Source organism: Esox lucius, chromosome 6 (genome assembly GCF_011004845.1).
Source record: "Esox lucius isolate fEsoLuc1 chromosome 6, fEsoLuc1.pri, whole genome shotgun sequence".
NCBI classification, from domain to species: domain Eukaryota; kingdom Metazoa; phylum Chordata; class Actinopteri; order Esociformes; family Esocidae; genus Esox; species Esox lucius.
The window spans coordinates 30,454,141-30,476,913 of NC_047574.1; the positions used below are offsets into that span (position 1 = coordinate 30,454,141).

Sequence of the window (22,773 nt, forward strand, 5' to 3'; positions counted from 1 at the left end):
AACCTCAATCTTGTTCTAAAAAAACTTTTTCTACTATTAATGTTTCTCTTAATTGTACCGTATTTGGCACTTTTGCATTTGCCTATTATTGTCTCTGCACTATATGTTTACTGTTATGCATCATCAGACCAAAGTGAGTTCCTTGTATGTGAAAACCTACTTGGTAAGAAATCTGTTTCTGATTCTGATTCTTTGTGCTATTGTGCTTGAAGTGATATAAGAGATAATATTGTAATTATTATCAGAAACAGTATGATAAACTATAAAGTGGTTCTACAGATAAGAGATTATGCAATTGGTCTATGTCTCCAGACATTTATGTACCACATACAGTGGTTGTGCACATATTGTGTAATTAGAATATGATTCAGACTTTGAAATAAATTTTGTGGCTGTAGGTCAAAGGGGTACAAATATTTTGTGATTTCAAAATCTCAAGTTTAATTGTATCACCCTCCAAAAAATATTGGGGAAGTATTTTGGTGGTCATAGTTCTTCAATTAAGCATACCTTTGAAAATGATAATGATCTGTTCTGACCCCATCATTTTCGTACAACAAGAAAAAGTTGAAATCATTAATATGCTCTGCGCTGGGGATGTCTGACAAACTTCCATTCAGTTACATTTACCATGCGATTAAGGTACATTTATTACATTCTGAAAAATTCAAGCAACTTCCTGGTTACATTGAGGTAATTTGGTTAATTGAGGTGTATGTCCTGAAAACTATTGCAATGTAACATGCAAGTTAATTCTGTTTGATGGAACCGTGGCGCCATAATAGCCATAACACAGAATCTGTTGTTCTTTTTCACTCAGTGAGATTACATTTGGTACAAATGATGAGGGTTGTGATTTTACTTTGTGTGAATGATGTTTCAAGTTGGCCCCATGGGAAATAGGAAATGAAAAACCATTAATTTCATAAAGTAGAAAAACATTTGCACAATGGCTAGTAGTAGCTTCAATGCTGAAACCCGCTAAATGCTGCTTGCAGCTTTAATTATTATTATTCTTTTTTCCCGGGCCCATTTTCAGAGGCCCGTAACTCGGCCATATGTGGCTCAATTTGCATGAAACTTTGCATACTTGTTGGCAAATGTTGATCACACCAGATATGGTAAAGCTGGTGTTGGTCACCCCAATACAGTAAACCTGCACATTTTAGAGTGGCCTTTTATTGTGGCCAGCCTAAGGCACACCTGTACAATAATCATGCTGTCTAATCAGCATCATGATATGCCAAACCTGTGAGGTGGATGGATTATCTCAGCAAGGGAGAAGTGCTCACTAACACAGATTTAGACAGATTTCTCAACAATATTTGAGAGAAATAGGCCTTTTGTGTATATAGAAAAAGTCTTGGATCTATGAGTTCAGCTAATGATAAATTGGGGCAAAAACAAAAGTGTTGCGTATATAATTTTGATCAGTGTATATCTTTAAGTGTTGCATGAACCAGACCACTATGTAAAAAACTATGGGGTCACGATTGGACAGAAAAAAAAATCCTTCCAACATTGAGTTAATGTTTGTATACGTGTACAGTTTGTCTTTTACCCTACATTCCATATTGCATATTTTTCATGCTAACTAAATGCTGAAACACTAAATGCTGCTTGCAGCTTTAATTGAAGTTGAAATGTAAAGACAATTGCTTAGTTACAGTAACACATACATTCAAAGGGGCTTCAAAGTTTTCTTTTGTCATTACTTGGTCCCCTTAATCTTTGCTTGCAGCTATATTTGCATTTGTCTTTGTACGTTGTTTGTATGTTGCAAGTACATAATGCATGTATTTCCTGCTAAGCATTTGCTAAGCATTTTCTTTTAAATACATTTAAAACAGGCGTTCATCCTACATTTCAAAATAAAAGATGCATGTTTTGCTTCAACAAAATACTTTTTGACATTTAAATTCTAACAGTTGCCCAGATGCAGCTAGGGCCATCCCCACTGCAGCCTGCATGTTTTATTGTACAGATATATTTTATACAGAATAAAAGTATTGGTCAATTATTTGGAAATAGGAGGAAAGATCTTTGCTTGAGTTTGCAGGGACAATGTCTGGCTATTACACTGCAACTACACAGAAAGTAAAATTAAAACAGTGTTGAAATTGCAAGGAAAAAAGTGGTAAATAGCAAGGTAATAGGATGGGAAATCTTCACTTTAGTTTACAGGGGCAATGCCTGGCCATTACACTGCAACTGCGCATAAAGTAAAATGGAAAGTGTTGAACTTAGAAAGAAACAACTGGTAAATTGCAAGGTATTAGGAAGGAAGCTTTAGTTTGCAGTGGCAACGTCTGGCTGTTACACTGCAACTACAATGAAAGAGGGAAGTTGAAACTAAGTGGAAAGAAGAAGGCTAATACTGGGAAATTGCATAGTAATAGGACAGCCATTTGAATTGCAACTATGCAATTTAATATGGCACTAACAGTTAAATAAAGGGGATAGTTACAGAGTCATAACTGCAAAATTCAGACCACTACTAGCGGCTACAATATGATCGTTTGTGGAAAGAACAATGAATATCCAAGGAATCAGTAGGTACACTTGAAATACACATTAAATAAAAGATTAACAAAATTTGAAAAGGTTAAAGGCTAATGCTGTATTGCAAGTTAATGATACAACAGCATTGCAGTAAAACTACATGGTGTGCAATTTTAAATAATGGGGAATTTAACAATTGAGTTGTGTTGAAATAACAGTAATGTCAGAAAATAAATAGAAATGCAGGAGATCAACATATCAACTGTTGATGGGTAATTGACACATTCTGATGTGGTTGTAGCGGTTTTCATTCTGTATTGTTTCGAGGAGCTTTCCTTACAGTTTCCTTGTTAGTTCCGCATAAACAAACAAATGATAAATGGGTGACTAGCATACTCTTACCTGGTGTTGCGGTCTCAGTTAAAAAGCTTTTTCCCTACAACTTTCCTAGCAGTTACCTATTTTCTGCAGAAACATGTTTGCTTTTCAATCTATCAATCAATCAAATTTATTTATAAAGCCCTTTTTATAACAGCAGTTGTCACAAAGTGCTTTACAAAGACACCCGGCCTTAAACCCCAAAAGATTTCTATTGATGTGTAGTTACCATTCTGTTACCCGGTTGTTTCCTGTTTGTTTCAGTGTTGTTTCCTGGAAATAACCTACTGCCAAATAAAGTGGTACCAAGATACATTGCAAGATGGCAGACAAAATGGGTGTCCAATGTAAAAAGTATTGATTCAAAAAGTTCATTTGTGGGTAAAATTATGACACAATGAAAATATTGACTATGTATACCTACCACACAGTCACCTGACCCGATTCCTCCACAGGGGGTGCCACAGGCCATGCCTTAATGCATTTCTTCAACAATTATGACATTTCAACCCCAATTGACCTAGAATGCTGATTCTTTGTGGGCATGCCTCATTTCCCAGGAGGTCCAAAATTGCATCAACAACCTATCATGTCCACCATCTTGGATTTCTTGTAGTATGACATTTTCATGAAATGTACTTAAAATCAACAGTAACTCTGATTGACCTGGCCAGCGGCATACGTGCCTTACAGATGTCACCCTATAGGGAGTTAAAAGCTAAGAAAATAATACAAGATGGCAGACAATATGTCTGACCAGAGCAAAAATATAATATTAAAGTGCTTACCATGGGACTATTTCTGCTGTCCTATGCTTACAATTTTGTTATGGCTACTTCCCTATGCCCACCATGTCACAGCCCATGGTTGCTTGCAACTATATTTGCATTCTGTTTTTATTTGCATTTTGCGCAGCGTCCCAATTGTTTTGGAAATGGGGTTGTATGTTTTCATACAACCCCAAAATATCTAAATGACAGCAAACTTTTGAATGGTATTATATTCTTCAAAGCCACAACCAAGACCCAAAGTTAATGATTTACTTGTTCTAGCCATCAGCCATCAATCTACCCGTATCCCACCCTTTTTCCTCCCTCCCTCTCGCTTTGTGGAACCAGATAATAGTGTGTACAGTGCAGGCTGAACAGCCACTTAATCATGAAGTTGAATGGGAGGCTGAATGTGTGCATGTAATACAATAGCTGTTCTGCAGAAGGAGATAGAAAGGAGGTTGGTTTCGGTAACAAACTATGAAAAGAAGGTTTATGTCAGTAATTGCCATACAGGCGATTGGTTGTATTGGTTGTGTAAGGTTTGGGGCATGTCACTTTTAGACAATGTAATTATTAATGATACCTAACACCAGAGAATGTGGATTAACTAAATGTGTAAGTCCATGCTAAAACATCCAGCTTTGTCATTCAGCTACAACAGCAAAACTGTCTGTCTTTACATTTTTAACTTTAAGGTTTTATAAATACAATCCTACATTTATACTTCAGGTTTTCTACTCCCTTCTGAAAATAATAGTTATGCCTTCTCAGGATAAACACAAATACTGCACACACTTACCAATGGAATGGCTTTAAGGTAGGCATGGAAGTTGTCCAGTGTATTGTTGAGTTCTACAGAGCTGTCTTTGACACTCCCTTTCAGTGACTGGTTACTGAAGAACATGCAGATATTCCCTGCACTATATAGAGACACAAACACAAAAAGACACACGAAGTAAAAATAGTTATCATTGTTATACTTAATTTCAAAATGCTCATCCATGTTTAATATACTTGGGAATACTTTTGGGACAAAAATGTATTTCCATTCAAAATGCTTTTTTCACTAATCCCTGACCCCTAACCCGGATTTTAACCATAATTCTAACTGCTAAGTCTAAAACATAAATGTTCCCTTGTTCACTATATTTGTGACAACTACTCAAAAGAACAGTTTCACAAGTTTGTCTATTATTAACCATTATTTTCCCAGTTAGGTATGCTAAGAACACCTTATTTACAATAACAACACGGGACTGAACGAAAAGGCTGTTTTTTTCACCTCATAGGCTGGTGATGTTACCACTTACAGTAAAACTAGCGTGGTGAATAGTGTAGCCCAGTAGAGTCCTCTTCTGTGACAGTCAACAGCTTCAGTCTGTCGTTGGTACATGTGTCCTCCACAGTTTCCACAACAACGACAGCAGGCCAGGAAGAACCCAACCACTGGCATCAGAATAATGTACACAACCCCTATGGCAGCACACACTAGGAAACCAACTTCATAGAGAAGGACCTGAGAATATATAGACAAAGGTTACCAAACAAAGACAAAGACTTGTTAACACCCAAGACATAAAGAATGTACCTAAACCCATTAATAAAATAGAAATTCTGTAATGTGCCTTTATGTCAGATTGTGCAATTTGTGTTAAAACACGTTTAGGCTGGACTATTAAATGGGTGGTCTGTGTAAAATACATTGCCTTGCCTGGTCCAGAAAAAGGTTCTCCCCACTACCTATTTTTCCTGTGATGAGGAATTACGATCTTCAAGAACTGCGGTTATGCTTATTGTTGTCTAGAAAGCAAACAACTGTATGCAAATCTGGTAGCCAAACAAACAAATATTTTTCCCAGGTGCAGTTTGGCCAGACCCCTGACGTGGAAGAGGTACAGTATAAGCTCCCGGACAATGTTGTTTACCTGTTAACTAACATGGCAATATCCATCAAACTGCTGCTGATAGCAGAATTATTTTAGTGCCAGTGTGAAATAATTTTAGTTGCATCTTAACAAAAGAATAAGATTTTTCTGATTCTGTTTATGGAACTGGAAGGACCTACAGAACCAGACTTCCTATGTCACTGTTCATTTCACTCCAATACACAATTGAGCGAGACGCTGTCTTTAGATCTCAGTAGCCACAGGAGGTATCTGTTGGAAATGTGTCACACGTTACCTCGGAAGGTGACTTGCAACAATTGACATTTTCATCTGTTTACACTTTAGTTAGTGTTAAAATGCAAATCAATTTATAAAATCTTTGACATGCATTTTTCTGGATTTCTTTGTTCTTATTCTGTCTCACTGTTCAAATAAACCTACCATTAAAATTATAGACTGATCATTTCTTTGTCAGTGGGCAAAAGTCCAAATTAAGCAGGGGATTAAATAATTATTTCCCTCACTGTATATGTAGGCTAGATTTCATAAAGTTCCTCAGGTTACTGCCTAAAAGGTTAATCCATTAGGAAATGTTCTTAGTTTACACACACACACACACACACACACACACTGTGATGGCAATTGACAATGTATTGACACTCGGAGTAAGGAACACAGAGACAAAAAGTTCTCTTGGCACATTATAACAGTTTTATTAACTATTATACAAATATGAGAGACGCGTCAAATGCTTACATACATAATCATCCGAGGAGTCTCTAACTCCATACATGAACAATCCGTATTTATTACATAGAAAAAGGGGTGTGGTCAGTTGTTGCCCATCTCATGTCAATCAAACACATGCCCTTTGTTCTATCACATGTCCTGGGCTTGACACAAGGGACATGGTGTCTTCCCTCATGTGGTTAACTTTCTCAACCCTTAAGGGAAACTTAAAGCATCTAGACAACCTATAGGTTGGCAGATTATTAACCCTACAACCTACTGTGACCAATCAAGAATGACCCCTAAGACATATACCAGATCCCTCTCTCCTACATTCCAAGGAACAGAAAGGACTGACACCCTTCTTGGTCTAGGCAGGAGGACATGGCCCAAATACCTAATAATCCTCTGATATTATACGGACATGTGTGTCACAATCAAAGTAAAGATTTACATACCAGCCAATAGAAAGACAGACATTTCTCAAATGTACCTTAGTTCAAAATTTCCATAACAACACACACAACCACACACACACACACACACAATCACTCACTCACTCTTCTCACCTCTTTGTTTGTGTTCTGGTCATGGTAAATATTGCCATTTGCATTCACAAATTTCAACAGCAAATCTAGAAAAAAGGGATAGATGATATCAGTACCCAAATATATTGAAACATTCCTCCCTCCCTCACCTACTCTCACAGTTTCTACCGCTCTTACACCTTCCCAATACAATAATAATTTTCTATATTTTATTTATTTTAGTTTATTCAAACAAACCTTGTTTCAAAGAAACTGTAGTAGGTGCAGCACCTGAACCCACTAAACCACATAATAATAATAGATTATATTTTTAAATCACTTTCTATTTACAGACATAATGTATATTAAAAAGCTCTTTCCATTGTGAGTCACCCATAAAATAAAAAACATTACACAGAGCTGAATATATTAAGTAGGAACAAATAAAGGCTACTGCACAAAAACTATTAAAAGAAATACAAAGAAAATAAGGTATCACAAAGATACAAAGAAAATAAGGCTAATAAGACTTTTCCAAATTATACTGTGTTTCAACATGGTTATAATTAGAGGTTTTCGCCACTGATCAACACAAAAAAGTCCATAATACAAAGTGAAAGGTAAAATCTGCCAATTGTTCAATATTAATTACAAAAATATTACAAAAGTAAGAGAGGGACAAGACATGGGTGGATAATTGAAGTCAAGAGGTATTTGTAAAATGCAGGTGGGCAACCTGCATTTGGGTGAATCTTGGGCGGAGAGAACTGACTGGTTTAGACCAGACTAACATGTATTGATGAAATGTCAATTATTTTGTGAGATGTTGTAACACTTTCTTGCCTATACAAAAGGAGGTTTTCTGAACTGTTCTTCAGAGAGACTCTCGCCGATCTTGTATTAGTGTCTTTCTGTCTCTATTTGCGAATATTATATAATAATCTATAATTGTGTTTAAGAGCATTTGATCTCTGTCTTATCTTCCTTAGTAGGAGTTCTATTTGATGGAAGTGCCATCACATCTCACAGTTGGTTAGTACAATCCCTAACCAAAACTACATAATGGAGATGAAGGAACATTGAAAGCAAATACAGGACAGCATCCTTCAAAATCACCAATCACCAATATCCTGTAGACCACAGGTGTGAAACCGGTTCCGTGGAGGGCCGGGTGTCTGCAGGTTTTGACTCTTACCTTGTAAATTATTTATTAATTAGGTCACTAATTGGCTAGTTTCTACCCTCACCTGGTTGTTTAGGACTGAACTGGGAACCAATTTATAGAAAAAACAAAAGCCTGCAGACACTCGGCCCTCCGTGGAACCGGTTTGACACCACTGCTGTAGACAGTTCCAACACCATCGCCAAGTTTGCAGACAACACCACGGCGGTAAGCCTGATTAGTGACAATAACGAGTCAGCCTACAGGGAAGAGGACATGCGCCATGTGGCATGGTGCACTGACAACAAACTGGCCGTCAACGCCAAGGAGCTCATTGTGGATTACAGGAAGCCAAAAGGCTGCAGCCTCGCCCCTGTCCTCATCAATGGTACAGAGGTGGAACGTATGTCAAAAAAAAGATTGTGAACTTGTGAACTTCTACCGCTGCCCAATCGAGAGCATTCAGACAAACTGTGCCACAGTGTGGCTTAGCAGCTGCTGCATAGCCGACCGGAAGGCCCTGCAACATGTGGTGAAAACTGCCCAGCACATCAGTGGTGCCCAGCTTCCTGCCATCGCAGACCTCCGCCCGGAATCGGTGTCTGCGCAGAGCACTCAAGATCATCAGGGACACTTCACACCCATGCCACCAACTGTTTGCCCTCCTTCCATCAGGCAGGTGGTACAGGTCTCTTCGGTCCCGCACCAGCAGGCTCAGGAACAGTTTCTTCTACTGTAACCCTGCTGAATTCTGTGACCCATCACTCACCCCCCCCACCGCTCTGGGACCTTGTTGCACTTCTCCCGTGTACAACTCTGACACTGCCTTGCTTTGCCTGATTATGGAAGTTTTCAGTTGTTAAAGGTACGTGTCAACCTCAAAGGTACCCTGTGTTTGAGTTGCACATAGACATACATTCAATTTGCCTCTTTGCACATTGCCATTGTGCCTGCATTTTAACAGTTGTTATACACATGCATGTCTATCTCTGCATCTTGGGTGCACATGCTACCTTAATACATCACTCCTTCATTTGCCTCGTTTGCACATCTTGAATGCCATTTTGAAATTGCCATTTGTACCCAAACAACTATTTTCCCACTAGTAAAATACACTATACCTAATACTTGTAATTCCACTGGTAGTATACACATTCCACTGATAATATACATATACTTAATACTTCAAAATACTTGTAAATTTCTGCCCTCCTCGATTTGCACTTCTGGTTAGATGCTAACTGCATCTCATTGTAATGTACTTGTACTGTTCAATGACAATGAAGTTGAATCTAATCTAAAATAGGAACATTATATAAAAACAATGACCCAAAGCAAACAGGCAAAACAACCTTGCAGTGTCTTTGGGCCACGTTTGTGAATGTCCTTGAGTGGCACAGCCACAGCCCAGACTTCAGTCCAACTGGGAATGTGGAAATAGTCAAAATAGCTTTTCAAAGGTCCCCATCCAACTTGACTTATCCAAATAAAATCATGGCTGTAAATGCTGCCAATGGTGCCTCTACCCAATTCTGACTAAAGGGGTGAATACTTATGCAAACCATAATTTTCTGTTTTATACTTGTACATCATCTTGAAAATATTACAGATTTTAGTTCTCACTTTGACAGTATTTGTTTTGTGTTGAACCATGGCAAAAGCTCCTAATTACATACATTTTGATTAAATGTTGCATCACAAATCTGAAAAGGTCCAAGGGGGATGAATACTTTTGTGTATAGGACTGTATAGGACAAACAATAGATATCCAAACATTAAACTAAATGAAGGCTGGTCTAAAAAAGGTTTGTTTTGCTCAAACGTTATAGCAGTGGTGGGCTGGAAAATGCAAAATGGTGAAGAGCAGAAAAGTCAGTCATCCATTTTTTTCAGTGGGACTTTCGAACTGAAGGGGTCTTTAGACATTTGATCAAAGTGAGATGAAAAATGTTTTGGATTGAATGATTCACGGACAGACGAGGCACTGTTTTTCTAACTAGTAGTAGACTTCTGTAGTTAATACTGAATTTGATGGGGAGCCATCATAGAAAGGTCTTTCATGATGCCAAGATCAGAGCATCCATTTTTACATTCTGAGTTTTCTTATGTTTTTATAGAAAACAATTTTAATGTTCTAGGAACATGAAAGAAACTGTTAATTGACCTTAATTCAGCATTCAACACTATTGCTCACTTGAAACAAGGATTGGAACAACACCTCCTACTACTCTCTGACATTTAACACTGGGATCCTTCAGGGTGTGTCATCAGCCCTCTACTTTACTCCCTTTTTACACATGACCGTGTGGTTCTGCATGACCCCAACTAGATCATAAAGTGTGCATACACTACTGCAATTATAGGTCTGATAACCAACAATAGGTCAGCCTACAGGGAGAAAGAGAACTGCCATCATGCAAAGACAACAACCTCTATTACAACATCAGCAAAACAAAGGAGATGATTGTTGACTTTGGGAAGGACACCACAATTCACATCACCAGGGCCTGTTGTACAATCAAGAGTTTTAAGTTCTTCTGCATTTACAGAACCACTTGTCATGGACCATCAACTGTTGTCAAAATGGTAACGCTACAGCTGCTACAACAAGAGCATCCTGACTGGCTGCATGACTGCATGAGTAATGATTTTCACTATATTACACTATGTAGAAAACAGATTTTCCACAAATGACTTTGTAATTTCATTGACTAATACAGTTGTGCTCATAAGTTTGCATACCCTGGCAGAAATGGTGTAATTTTGGCATTGATTTTGAAAATATGACTGATCATGCAAAAAAGAAAAAAAGAATATTTAAGGATAGTAATCATATGAAGCCATTTATTATCACATAATTGTTTGTCTCTTTTTTAAATCATGAAGTTAACAGAAATCACTCAAATGGCCCTGATCAAAAGTGTACATACCCTTGAATGTTTGGCCTTGTTACAGACACACAAGTGGACACACACAGGTGAAAATGGCAATTAAAGGTGGATTTTATAATTGCAATTAGTGTCTGTGTATAAATAGTCAATGAGTTTGTTAGCTCTCACTTGGATGCACTGAGCAGACTAGATACTGAGCCACGGGGAGCAGAAAATAAATGTCAAAAGACCTGCGTAACAAGGTAATGGAACTTTATAAAGATGGAAAAGGGTATAAAAAGATATCCAAAGCCTTGCAAATGCCAGTCAGTACTGTTGAATCACATATTAAGAAGAGGAAATTTCGCAGTTCTCTTGATACCAAGCCAAGGTCAGGTAGACCAAGAAAGATTTCAGACAAAACCGCCAGAAGAATTGTTCAGGATACAAAGAAGGCCATGGAGAAGGACTATCGGCTGGCCTCGAAGAGATTCTGGCAAACCATCCGGTGCCCCAGGAGAGGGAAACAGTGCCCTACCAACGCTGTTTACAGTACAGGTGGGCAGCTGTTGACCTCAACTGGGGATGTTGTCAGGCGGTGGAAGGAATACTTCGAGGATCTCTTCAATCCCGCCGTCACGTCTTCCATTGAGGAAGCAGAGGATGAGGGCTCAGAGGTGGACTCGTCCATCACCCGGGCTGAAGTCACAGAGGTGGTTAAGAAACTCCTCGGTGGCAAGGCACCGGGGGTGGATGAGATCCGCCCTGAGTACCTCAAGTCTCTGGATGTTGTGGGGCTGTCTTGGCTGACACGCCTGTGCGTGGCAGTCGGGGACAGTGCCTCTGGGATGGCAGACCGGGGTGGTGGTCCCTCTTTTTAAGAAGGGGGACCGGAGGGTGTGTTCCAACTATAGGGGGATCACACTTCTCAGCCTCCCCGGGAAAGTCTATGCCAGGGTTCTGGAGAGGAGAATATGCGATAGTAGAACCTCGGATTCAGGAGGAACAGTGTGGTTTTCGTCCAGGCCGTGGAACACTGGACCAGCTCTATACCCTCTACGGGGTGATGGAGGGATCATGGGAGTTTGCCCAACCAATCCACATGTGTTTTGTGGATTTGGAGAAGGCATTCGACTGTGTCCCTCGCGGCATCCTGTGGAGGGTGCTTCGGGAATATGGGGTCCTGGGTCCTTTGCTAAGGGCTGTCAGGTCCCTGTACGACCGAAGCAGGAGCTTGGTCCGCATTGCCGGCAGTAAGTCAGACTTGTTCCCTGTGTATGTTGGACTCCGGCAGGGCTGCCCTTTGTCACCGGTTCTGTTCGTAATTTTTATGGACAGAATTTCTAGGCGCAGCCAGGGGCCGGAGGGTGTCAGGTTTGGGGACCACACGATTTCGTCTCTGCTCTTTGCGGATGATGTTGTTGTGTTGGCCCCTTCAAGCCAGGACCTTCAGCATGCACTTGGACGGTTTGCAGCCGAGTGTGAAGTGGTGGGGATGAAAATCAGTACCTCCAAATCCGAGGCCATGGTCCTCGGTCGGAAAAGGGTGGCTTGCCCACTTCAGGTTGGTGGAGAGTGCCTGCCTCAAGTGGAGGAGTTTAAGTATCTAGGGGTCCTGTTCACGAGTGAGGGAAGGATGGAACGGGAGATTGACAGACGGATCGGTGCAGCTTCTGCAGTAATGCGTTCAATGTATCGGTCTGTCGTGGTGAAGAAAGAGCTGAGCCGCAAGGCGAAGCTCTCGATTTACCGGTCAATCTACGTTCCTACTCTCACCTATGGTCATGAGCTTTGGGTCATGCCTGAAACGACTAGATCCGGGATACAGGCGGCCGAAATGAGCTTTCTCTGCAGGGTGGCTGGGCGATCCCTTAGAGATAGGGTGAGAAGCTCGCTGCTCCTCCACATCGAGAGGGGTCAGCTGAGGTGGCATGGGCATCTGTTTCGGATGCCTCCGGAACGCCTTCCTGGGAAGGTGTTCCGGTCCCGTCCCACTGGGAGGAGACCCCGGGGAAGACCTAGGACACGCTGGAGGGACTATGTCTCCCGGCTGGCCTGGGAACGCCTCGGTATCCCCCCGGAAGAGCTGGAGGAAGTGTCTGGGGAGAGGGAAGTCGGGGCATCCCTGCTTAGACTGCTGCCCCCGTGACCCGGCCCCGGATAAGCGGAAGAAGATGATGATGATGATGACAAAGAAAAACCCACAGGTAACATCAGGAGCAATACAGGCTGCTCTGAAAATATATAGTTTTTTTACGACGATATACTTGAACAGAAACGAGCTGCATGGTTGAGTTGCCAGAAAGAAGCCTTTACTGCGCCAATGCCACAAAAAAGCCTGGTTGCAATTTGCCCAATAACACCTTGACAGGCCTCACAGCTTCTGGCACACTGTGATTTGGAGTGCCAAGACCAAAATAGAGCTTTATGGTCACAACTATAAGAGGTATGTTTGGAGAGGGGTCAACAAGGCCTATAGTGAACAGAATACCATGCCCACTGTGAAGCATGGTGGGGACTCACTGATGTTTTGGGGGGGTGTGAACACTAAATGCACAGGGAATTTTGTGAACATTTATGGCAAGTTGAATGCAGCATGTTATCAGAAAATACTGGCAGACAATTTTCATAATTCTGCACGAAAGCTGCACATGGGATGCTCTTGGACTTTCCAGAATGACAATGACCCTAAGCACAAGGCCAAGTTGACCCTCCAGTGGTTACAGCAGAAAAAGGTAAAGGTCCTGGAGTGGCCATCACAGTCTCCTGAACTTAATATCATTGAGCCACTCTGGGGAGATCTCTGAAGTGCAGTTCATGCAAGATGGCCAAAGACTTTGCATGACCTGGAGGCATTTTGCCAAAACAAATGGGCAACTATACCACCTGCAAGAATTTGGGGACTAATAGACAACTATTACAAAAGACTTCACGCTGTCATTGATTCTAAAGGGGGCAATACATAATATTAAGTATGCAGACATTTGAACATGGGTCAGTTATTTTTTTTGATTGTGCCATTGTGTTATGACCTACAGTTGAATGTGAATCCCATAAGAAATAAAAGACGTGTTTTGCCTGCTCACTCATGTTTTCTTTACGAATGGTACATATATTATCAATTCTCCAAGGGTATGCATACTTTTGAGCACAAATGTATTTAATGGTACCATTTAGAGGACAAATCGATGGAACCCTATATGGTTTTACTAACCTTCTTTTTAGTAAGAATGCACTAGGCCTAGAACAGTTTTTCCCAATCCTGGTCCTGGTGACCCCAAGGGTTGCCTATTTTTTGTTTCTGATTATCAGTTTATGTTAGTCAAGTGTGTAAGTAGGGTACAATTTCAGGTTTGAGAGTGCTAGGGCAAAAATTAAAACGTGCACCCCTTTATAGAACCAGAAAACTCTGACTAGCATTTGTTGCAATAAATGAAGTTGGGTAATTTTCAAAGCTGCTTGTTGACCAGTCCTAAACAAAGTAAACTTTTTCCAGGTATTTTAGGGTTAACTCAATTTAGTTTCAACCCGCAATCGAAGGATGGGTTAATTGACCAATCAAAAGCTCTGAGTTTGTATAGACCTGTAGCCTATGTCAATTTGTATAGGCCATAAATGGCTTGTTCAGTCAATTAGTATTTTTTTCAGTTCGCCCTTTTTGCTCCAGGCAAATAAGTTATTGAAGGTAAGCAAATAAGCTTGTGGTATTTTTCCCGTAATATTATTATCTAGCTTACCATTTAGCAGTATTGCCCTTTTAGGATATTCATAGATGTTAACATAACATAAATTACCTAATGTCATTTTTTTATGCCAAAGTTCATAAGATCCACCAGCAACTGACAACTACTACCTCTCACAGTCCGTCTCTCTCAGATCTCTCAGCCCCTCTTTCTCGTGCATTTTCGAGTTTCATGGTTCCTTCTGATGCTTACATATCTGACCTTATTCAAAAGTCAAAGGCAACTATCTGTCAGCTAGACCCTCTACCTACATCCCTGGTAAAAGCCCGCTTACCCTCTCTCTCCTCCCTAATAACTACCATTATACATTGTTCTCTCACCACTGGCACTGTTCCTTCACCTCTAAAATCTGCTGCAATAAATCCTATACTTAAGAAACCTGGTGCAAACCCGGTTCAATTCACATCCATCTTCTGTCTTTACCAGTGTTCCCCAGCCCTTAGGCCTGGGGCCCCTTCTGTTCATCATCTATCGTAAATTCAATATCCATTTCCACTGCTATGCGGATGACACCCAGCTATACCTGTCAACTAAACCTAACTCAACCCTCCCACGCACTTCCTCTCTGATTGCTTAACGCAAATCAAATCCTGGTTTTCCTGCAACATCCTCAAACTTAACAATGACAAAACGGAGGTTCTCCTCATTGGCACCAAATCTACTCATGACAGTTTCTTGCTTTCCACTGATAACTCCTCAGTTTCTCCCTCCCCTCAGGTTAAGAGTCTGGGTGTCATCCTCGACAGCAAACTTTCATTTCAAGCTCACATTAATAATGTAACTTTTTCTGCATACTTTACATAACATCAATCGTCTCCGTCCGTCTCTCACACTCCCAAGTACAGCCATTCTCGTTCATACCCTGGTTACACCCCGTATCGATTACTGTAACTCTCTTTACTTCGGTCTTCCTCTCAAACTTATACAAAAACTCCAACTGGTTCAGAACTCTGCCGCTCGTATCATCACCAGAACATCATCTATTAATCACATCACTCCTGTTCTTCATCAGTAACATTAGATCTCTGCATTGATAAGATTCTGCTCCTCACCTTCAAGACCATTCACAACCTCGCTCCTCTGTACCTCACTGACCTCCTTCATATCAACATACCCACCCGTACTCTCAGGTCTTCTTCTTCTATTCACCTCACTGTACCTCCTGCCCGTTTGACCACTATAGGGTTTAGAGCGTTCAGTCGTTCTGCCCCTCGCCTCTGGAATTCTCTTCCATCAGATTCTCTTCTATTTTCTGACTCGGGGGAGAATGGGCTACAATCTACGACTTTTTGTTTTTATAAAATGTTTTGCACATTCTTGAGTTTAGCCTTGGAAATTCAATAGCGTATACGAAGTGTGGCAGGACAACAAAGGTAGTATATTCTGACTCGTGGGAGGATTGGCTACAATCTGTGGCTTTACATTTTTTTTATTTTTTAACAGTTTTCACAGGGTTGGTTCAATTGAAGAATAAATCCCTGTTCTAATCAAAACCTCGAACTGCTGAATCTATTACTGGAGGGAGCTCCAATAAATGTGCAATAACTATAACAATGACAACCCATGTTTCAAATATAACAACTCTTAAATATAAAAACCCTATAATAACTCTTGTTTCAAAGTAAATATTTAATACCTATTACAAAAACGGTGCAAATACTATGCTAAATGCCATCAAGATTGCTTTTTAAAGAGTACATAATACTGTAATAGCTTGTTAAACCGTACATAATTCTATAATAAGGATCTAACAAGAAATAAAATTGCAACATACATTTTTTTAAATAAACAGTTGTTACAAATGAAATGGCATTAACAAAAAGAGCATTTCCATTGTTTTGTTTGATTTGTGGTGTATTCTGTCAGTCGTTCGCAGGCACTTCTGATGGTACCACATGATGCACTAGTCACACCCAATCTGAAAGTTTGATAATTGATATTTTGTTCATAATTGTTCAATGCCTTTATGGCCAATCAGGTGTTGAGCAAGTCTGGACCCTCACCTCCCAGGCTATAGTGATTTTATTATTCCTGTGCTGTTGTAGCGAATGTACATTTGTGTTTAAACTGACTTTCAAAAAGCTTACTCAATTTTGTAGAATATTAAGTTTGAAGCAGAACAGGTTTCCCAAAAAAGAAAATAGTTAAATTTGGATTTACCTGATAAGTAGTTCCCAAGATGTCAAATAGTCAGTAACATTTCTACTAAACTAATAAACAGTCACATTGCTACAATCTATGAATATGTTTTCAAATAAGTCTGAGTGAGACAAGCATTTAGCTTGACATGGTACAATCCTATCAGCCTTCAGATTAGCATTTTCATTATACTTGCAACAGATTCAGAGACGTGTTTGCGCTAATTGAAAGAGACAGTAATAGGTACTAATAGGTAATAGTGCAAAATACAGATCATATTTATTCTACAATTGCATCAACAAAGAATATGCTTTAGAACTACATAGAGCAGTGCTTCAATACTCTTTCTGTACCATATTCATCAAGAACAACAACATCTGCATTTCACCATCCATATGCTTCTCAATTATCTATGTTAGAGCCTTTCAAAATATTATTTTTGAAATCATTTTACAACTGCTGAAATCATTTAACAAATTTACTTACCCAGTCAAATGGGGTTTTGCCACCATCCAAATTCGCCATACCACAGTGGTAAAATCATAGGTGAGTAGTCAACCTCATTTTGAGTCAACCTCAGTTGGGGAGTGACCCTCAAAAAGGGTAAGTGGTGAAATAAAGAATTGGACGGCACTCTTGACTTGCACAGAATGCACTTGATTGCAGTTATTGTCTAAGACAATGGAACTAAATATTACGATAAATGCCCTAATATTTTCATTCGGAACAGTTTTGTTTGAGTGTTTAAAGGAATGTTACATCATAATTTTAAAGCTATGTTTTTGTTCAATCAAATGTGAGACATTGCGACTTACAAAAAAGTGAAAGTGTATCAATATTTTTGCAACTTCAGTATCAATGACAATCTTAAAATCCTCAAAATTCCTCATCTCTTTCTGCACCCCATGGTGGAAACAGTCTGCGCTCATGAAGGTGAGCCAGTATATGTAGCCCATCCTCCCCTGAGTCTGAATATACTAATTTTGTTGTTATGCCACACTTTCCGTAGACACTATTGAATTTCGAAGGTTTAACAAATTTTTTTTGCAAATTCTTTATGAAAAACTGAAAGCCAAAGATTGTAGCCCATCCTGCCCCGAGTCCGAATATACCACTTTTGTTGTCATCCCACACTTTTCGTAGGCGCTATTGAAAGGCTAAACTCGAACATTTGCAAAAGACTGTAAGAAAACTAAAAGCAGTAGATTGCAGCCCATCCTACCCGACTCAGAATATAACACTTTTGTTGTCATGGCACACTTTTCGTAGACACATTTTTTTATGTTCTAATCACAATAAAATAAATAAATAAATATATATCACCTGATCAAGAACCCATACTTTTCCTGAATTAGTTGGTTTGGTCGGGCGTATAGGAATGTCCACTATAAAACTAACTTTACCTCGTTTGCTTTCCCAGCTTTGACACCGCGATTTGTCTTAGCCTTATCCGGATGGGGATTCTAATACTGTTTGTCCCGAGCGTAACACCCCCTCACACAGAACCAACAAGCCAGCCAACTAGCCTACCATAAAAAACATGGCACAATCCCGTGGCAAAATGATGGTTGAACTCGCGTTAAAACGCAAATATCCGGAGAACGGTCGAGAGGATGGCAAAATGAACACTTAGCGAGGTAAATGACAGCTTTAGAATAAGTTAACGATACCTAAATAAGTTAATGGCTAGCCTGCTGCTTGCAAATTAGACAGACATAGCCTACTACTCCCAGGTAGCAGTCCGTTCTGGGCCATATCAGTTCATCACCAGCCAGTAAATACAGTGGGGAGAACAAGTATTTGATACAGGTTTTGATTTAGCAGGTTTTCCTACTTACAAAGCATGTAGAGGTCTGTAAGTTTTATCATAGGTACACTTCAACTGTGAGAGACGGGATCTAAAACCAATATACAGAAAACCACACAGTATGATTTTTAAATAATTAATTTCAATCAATCAAAATTTATTTATAAAGTGCTTTTTACAACAACAGTTGTCACAAAGTGCTTTACAGAGACACCCGGCCTTAAACCCCAAGGAGCAAACAACAGTAGTGTTGAATTTCAGTGGCTAGGAAAAACTCCCTAAGAAGGTCGAATTTTAGGAAGAAACCTAGAGAGGACCCAGGCTCAGAGGGGTGACCAGTCCTCTTCTGGCTGTGCCGGGTGAGATATTAAGAGTCCAATTGGAATAATAAATAAATTTCTCTGGGCTAAATCCAGAGTATATTTGATTTCAGACTAGGTCAGAAGTATGACTAGGTGGACAAGGACAGGAACAGCAACGGTCCCCCCAAACCAGGTAATCCGCAGGTGTGGACCAGGACCTCATCTCCTTCTAAAATTTTAAATTGGAGGAAACTGAGAAAAGTTAGTAGTACATCCCTCATGTCCCCCAGCACAATAATATAGCAGCGTAACACCTTGGAAACTGAGACAGTATCAAGCCTACTGGTCACCTTCACGCCCCCGGGCCAGGCTACACCTAATTATAAACCGTGCTGTAAAGATGAGTTTTTAGTAGACACTTGAAAGTTTCTAGTTTCTAGCATTTCTAACCTTAATTGGCAGATCATTCCACAGGAGTGGAGCTCTATGAGAAAAGGCCCTGCCGCCAACTGTTTGTTTAGAAATTCTAGGTACAATTAAAAGGCCTGCATCTTGCGATCTAAGGTTACGTGTAGGTATGTATGGCTGGATCATTTCAGCAAGGTAAGTAGGAGCAAGTCCATGTATTGATTTATAGGTTAAGAGTAAAACCTTAAAATCAGCCCTAACCCTAACAGGCAGCCAATGTAAGGATGCCAGGACAGGAGTAATGTGTTCAAATGTTTTTGTTCTAGTTAGGATTCTAGCAGCTGTGTGCAGCACTAATTGAAGTTTATTTATTAATTTGTCTGGATAACCAGAGAGAAGAGCATTGCAGTAATCTAATCTAGAAGTAACGAAAGCATGGATTAATTTTTCTGCATCAGTTTTTGATAGAAAGTTTCTAATTTTTGCGATGTTTCGAAGATGAAAATAAGCAACTCTTGAGATATACTTTATATGTTCTTCAAAGGAGAGGTCAGGGTCAAGGGTAACGCCAAGGTTTTTTACAGTTTTTTGGGATACGACCATGCAGCCGTCGAGGTTCACAGTGAGATCTGCTAACAACGCTCTTTGTTTTTTGGGTCCTAAAAGGAGCATTTCTGTTTTATTTGAGTTTAAGAGCAAGAAATTCTCTGTCATCCACTTCCTAATATCTGAAACGCATGCTTCCAAAATAGCTAATTTAGGGGCTTCTCCATGCTTCATTGAAATATATAACTGTGTGTCATCAGCATAACAGTGAAAGTTAATATTGTGATTTCGGATTACATCGCCCAGAGGGAGCATGTATAGTGAGAAAAGTAATGGGCCCAGAACCGAGCCTTGAGGAACTCCAAAGCATACCTTTGACTTGTCAGAGGATATGCCATCCACACTAACGAACTGATATCTTTCAGATAAATAAGATTTAAACCAGGCTAGAACATGTCCACGTAGCCCAATATTGGTTTCCAGTCTCTCTAAGAGAAGGGAGTGATCAATAGTGTCAAAAGCAGCACTAAGATCAAGAAGCAACAGGACGGATGCGGAACCTTTGTCTGAGGCCATTAGAAGGTCATTTGTTACCTTCACGAGTGCAGTCTCAGTACTATGATGGGATCTAAAACCGGACTGGAATATTTCATAAATGTTTTTTGTCTTTAGGAACGTGAGGTTCGATATTGGCCTATAATTGTTTAATATGTCAGGATCTAGATTAGATTTTTTTAGAAGAGGCTTAATTTCCGCAATTTTTAGTGAGTTTGGTACGCATCCGGAGGAAAGGGAGCAATTTATTATGTTCAGCATTTGCTGACCTAGCACAGGAAATAACTCCTTAAGTAATTTTGTAGGAATCGGGTCTAGCTGAGAGTTTGTGGGTTTAGAACTCATTACAAATTTTGTAAATGTGTCGAGCGATACGGTATCAAAAAATTCAAGTGTCCCCATTGACACCTGATCAGGGAGGTTCCGGAAATTTTTTGGACAACTGAGAATTTTAGGACCATAACTATTTAAGGATTCAGTTATTTGTTTTCTAATGGTGATGATCTTTTCATCAAAGTAGTTCATGTATTCATTACAACTAAAGTGAAGACCCACTTCACTTGCTAAGCTTTGCTTTTTTGTTAACTTTGCAACTGTATCAAAGAGACATTTTGGATTGTTTTTGTTCGCCTCAATCAGGTTGGAGAAATAAGCTGATCGAGCAGACGTGAGTGATTTTCGGTATTGTACTGTACTGTCTATCCAGGCTAGTCTAAATACTTCCAACTTGGTGGTACGCCACTTTCGCTCCAATTTTCTGGAGGCTTGCTTAAGTGCTCTAGTATTGTCGGTGTACCAAGGAGCAAGTTTCTTGTTGCGTATTTCTTTAGTTTTTAGTGGTGCAACTATGTCTAATGTATTTCGCAATATTGAGTTTAGATCCTCGATTTGATCGTTTACAGATTTATTTACTCTGTCATTTATGAGCGAACTAGTAAGAATATCAAGGAATTTATTTGTAATCCGAGAATTTATAGTACGGCTTTTGAAACTCATTGTTTGGGGGGCAAGTGGATTTCTTGTTTTAACGGTAAAAGTAATAAGACAGTGATCCGATAATCCAGGATTTTGGGGGTAAATTATTAGATCTACAATATCTATTTCTCGTGACAGGACTAAATCTAAGGTATGATTGTGGCAATGTGTTGGACCTGAGACATGTTGGATGAAACCCATTGAGTCAATTATGGCTTGAAAGGCTTTTTGAAGAGGATCATTGGGGTTTTCCATATGGATATTGAAATCGCCAAAAATTAGAATACTATCTGCCATGACTACAAGGTTAGACAAGAATTCTGGAAACTCATTGAGGAACAATGTGTATGGCCCGGGGGGCTATCTCATGTTAAAGCTATAGGAGTGAGACTCCTGTCAATGTTCCTAGACAAAAGAAGAGCACCACTCCAGCTAGGATGGAGTCCGTCGCTCCTCAGCAGATCAGGCCTGGCCCTATTTCTGAGAGAGTCCCAAAAAGAAGGCCAGTTATCTACAAACTCTACCTCCTGCGACGGGCAGAACTCCGTTTTCAGCCAGCGATTGAGTTGCGCAAGTCTGCTGTAGAGCTCGTCACCACCCCTAGCTGGGAGGGGGCCAGAGACAATTACTCGATGCCGACACATCTTTCTAGCTAATTTACACGCTGATGCTATGTTCTGCTTCGTAACCTGACTGTTTCATCCTAACATCGTTTGCATTTTATTGCATGACATAAGTATTTGATTACCTACCAACCAGTAAGAATTACGGCTCTCACAGACTTGTTAGTTGTTTTTTTAAGAAGCCCTCCTGTTCTCCACTCATTACCTGTATTAACTGCACCTGTTTGAACTCGTTACCTGTATAAAAGACATCTGTCCACACACTGAATCAAACAGACTCCAACCTCTCCACAATGGCCAAGACCAGAGAGCTGTGTAAAGACATCAGGGATAAAATTGTAAACCTGCACAAGGCTGGGATGGGCTACAGGACAATAGGCAAGCAGCTTGGTGAGAAGGCAAAAACTGTTGGTGCAATTATTAGAAAATGGAAGAAGTTCAAGATGACGGTCAATCTCCCTCAGTCTGGGGCTCCATACAAGATCTCACCTTGTGGGGCATCAATGATCATGAGGAAGGTGAGGGATCATCCCAGAACTACACAGCAGGACCTGGTCAATGACCTGAAGAGAGTTGGGACCACAGTCTCAAAGAAAACCATTAGTAACACACTACGCCGTCATGGATTAAACTCCTACAGCGCACGCAAGGTCCCCCTGCTCAAGCCAGCGCAGTCCAGACCTGTCTGAAATTTGCCAATGACCATCTGGATGATCCAGAGGAATGGGAGAAGGTCATGTGGTCTGATGAGACAAAAATAGAGCTTTTTGGTCTAAACTACACTCACTGTGTTTGGAGGAAGAAGGATGAGTACAACCCCAAGAACACCATCCCAACCGTGAAGCATG

The 22,773-nt window shown here is 40.1% G+C and overlaps 1 protein-coding gene across 4 annotated transcripts in view; it reads right to left on the bottom strand.

The window, feature by feature from the left end:
* Nucleotides 1–22,773, bottom strand: part of prom2 (prominin 2) — a 92,857-nt gene that overhangs the window by 48,670 nt on the left and 21,414 nt on the right. For all 4 annotated transcript variants that reach the window (XM_020047036.3, XM_013134284.4, XM_013134286.4 and 1 more), the window contains 3 exons: nucleotides 6,838–6,902; nucleotides 4,964–5,169; nucleotides 4,453–4,573 (listed from right to left, as the gene is read on the bottom strand). In XM_020047036.3, coding sequence (XP_019902595.2) covers nucleotides 4,453–4,573; nucleotides 4,964–5,169; nucleotides 6,838–6,902 — 392 coding nt within the window. The remainder of the gene's footprint in view (nucleotides 1–4,452; nucleotides 4,574–4,963; nucleotides 5,170–6,837; nucleotides 6,903–22,773) is intronic.